The sequence below is a fragment of the Pavona decussata genome, unplaced genomic scaffold (genome assembly GCF_977016875.1).
Source record: "Pavona decussata unplaced genomic scaffold, jaPavDecu1.1 SCAFFOLD_52, whole genome shotgun sequence".
Classification (NCBI taxonomy): domain Eukaryota; kingdom Metazoa; phylum Cnidaria; class Anthozoa; order Scleractinia; family Agariciidae; genus Pavona; species Pavona decussata.
In genome coordinates, this window is record NW_028145474.1 from 632,501 (window position 1) to 635,000 (window position 2,500).

General features: G+C 37.6%; 1 protein-coding gene across 1 annotated transcript in view; it reads left to right on the forward strand.

The window, feature by feature from the left end:
- The window catches only part of LOC146480774 (uncharacterized), a 19,434-nt gene that overhangs the window by 4,280 nt on the left and 12,654 nt on the right, over positions 1 to 2,500 (forward strand). Inside the window, exon 3 of the mRNA XM_085109110.1 lies at positions 856 to 1,044. Coding sequence (XP_084965236.1) covers positions 856 to 1,044 — 189 coding nt within the window. The remainder of the gene's footprint in view (positions 1 to 855; positions 1,045 to 2,500) is intronic.

Here is a 2,500-nt window from a genome sequence, read left to right on the forward strand (position 1 = left end):
GCAAATCCAGACCTTCAGGTAAAAGTGGGGTCCGCTCTCGAACACTGGACACTCCTCTTTTAGTGAAACGAAATATCTTTGCGCCTCGACCCCTGGCCACAGTTTCAGTTCAAAATTAAGTAGGGAGGGGCCGGGAATCCGGGTTTCTATGGTATGGTGGTATGGTATGGTATTTTATTTACCCACATTACACGGATGAATACAAGACTCGTTTAAACGTGAACGTGCCAAATAACTATAAATCCAGTACTTGTAAAAAAAGTATTAAATAAATCAAAAAGAAAAAAATATATTCAAAAACCAACAATACTGAGGGGAAAACTAGCTATATAAAATCCAAACAAGAGAGGACGGAAGGTCAAGAGAGGATCCTCTCTTGATCCAAACTATGTACTGAAGTTACAATTGCACTTAACTCCACTTGTCAAATTTACATTTTTCTGTATTGACTTAAAAAGATTAAGAGATGGGGCTCTCCTAACACAATCAGGTAGATTGTTCCATAATCCTTAGGTGATGTAGTGATATGACCTATGAATAAATCTGCCGTTATAGGTAGGTCATGTTCATAATTACAAAATATGAACATCTCCTTACGTAGATGAACATCTTCTAGCGTAGATCCGCCACTGTATTGCTGGCAAGGCGAATGTCGGGATAAACTCTACAATGGATTAGCATCTCATTTAAGGGGGGTATGGATACCCCTTGGTTTGGCTTTCTGTTGCAGACACAGGGTAAAGAACCAATCGGTGTATGCTTGCTATAGGCATCCGAAATGTGTGCTCTGACTTTTACTCTTGCCTTTTGTGGTGCCCTGTTTGTCCTCAGTATAATTCCTCCCGTTTCCTTCAGGGAAGAGTCTTGAGAATCAAGGCAATTCTAATCAGAAGTGTGGTGGATCATACGTCATGACGGCAGCACAAGCTGTAAAATCCTTTTATTGTCATCCGGGCATCCGAGGACAATACGTTAACATCCGGGTCCCTGGCGAAAACAAGAAGTTGGAAATCTGTGAAGTGTTGGTAAACCCTAACCCTACAGGTGAGAAAAAAGTATCTCAGATAATTAGTGTTACCTATTTGATTTATAATTGTGTCAATAACAAAATGCTTGAATATGATTGGTTCTTAACAGCCCATATTTATAGCTTAATTTTGCTATGTAACTCCAAAACTGTGCCGATTTGACTTGTCTGATTACTAGAAGCTTGTAATCGGACAGGTCAAATCGGACAGTTAAAGAACCAATGAAAATCAAGTAGCAAGTGCCACTAGCCAATGAAATTTCACTACATGGCACATGATAACCAATCACAATCGATGAAAAAATTGTGACCAGGTAAGCTGTCCAGCTTCAACTGGAAAAGAAAAATGGAGGAAACTAACTCTTCTATAAAAATAAAGAATTCCATTATGCAGAGATATTAGGATCATATAATCGAATCACACTAGTAATAATAATAATAATAATAATAATAATAATAATAATAATAATAATAATAATAATGATAATAAAAACAAGGAGGGGTTCCAATGTCAGGTGGGGCGGGGCTGAGATGGATAAAAAATGTGGAATGAGAAAAAAAAATGGCTGTTTTTTAAGAGCTCAAATACAAAGGAGAAAGAAATCTCACCATTATAAAACAGGAATGCCTATAATCATAAGACCTTAAGAATCCAAACTGTCTATAGTCAAAGCAAAGATATATATTTCTAAGCCTGTATTCAGAAGAAAGGACTGAACAAAACCAAGTAAGCTGACTTGAATTTGACATTAATATGACATCATAATACTTTTTCCCGCTCTTGGTACCAGTTTAAAGACGTAACAGCACTTTGAGGCTAAATTGAACTAAGAACAAGGGTCGTATATAATTTAGTGGTCTTGGGCTCATAGGCTCGCCATTGCACTGACTGCCGTAGACCCAAGTTCGTGTCAGCCATTATGTTCTTCAGTTTAACAACAGAGGAACAACTATAGAAAACAGGACCACTTTTAGAACAGTTTAAGGCCTAAAGTCGCCCTTAAAACCTTCAGGTATTTCAGTTGGCAAATCAGAAGATACGAGGTCTACTAAAATTGTTCTAAAAATGTTCGCTGCTATGTTAATTTCAGAGTCTTCAGGGAATTCTTTCAGTCAATGGCACCGTATATTCTACTTGCATGCTATTCCGTCCAATAATCCTAGTTGATACTATCGTTTGATACTAGTTAATCGGTTTTGTGTGACGTGATATGAAATATCCAATGAGACCACGCGGATATTAATAGGTTAGTTATAACAGCTGTTAGGCTGTAGTAAAATTAAACTGATCCGAGCGTACCGCAGTGATTGCTTATTAATGGTCTCAATGCTGCTTAATATGTTCTCTGTGTTCTATGCAATGAAAGTAGCTTACTACGTCCCAGCGATTGTTTTCACGTTATACAAGTTGATTTTGAGAAAGTAATTAAAACTGACGCAATGATATCAACACGTTCCCGATCCAGTGGCAAT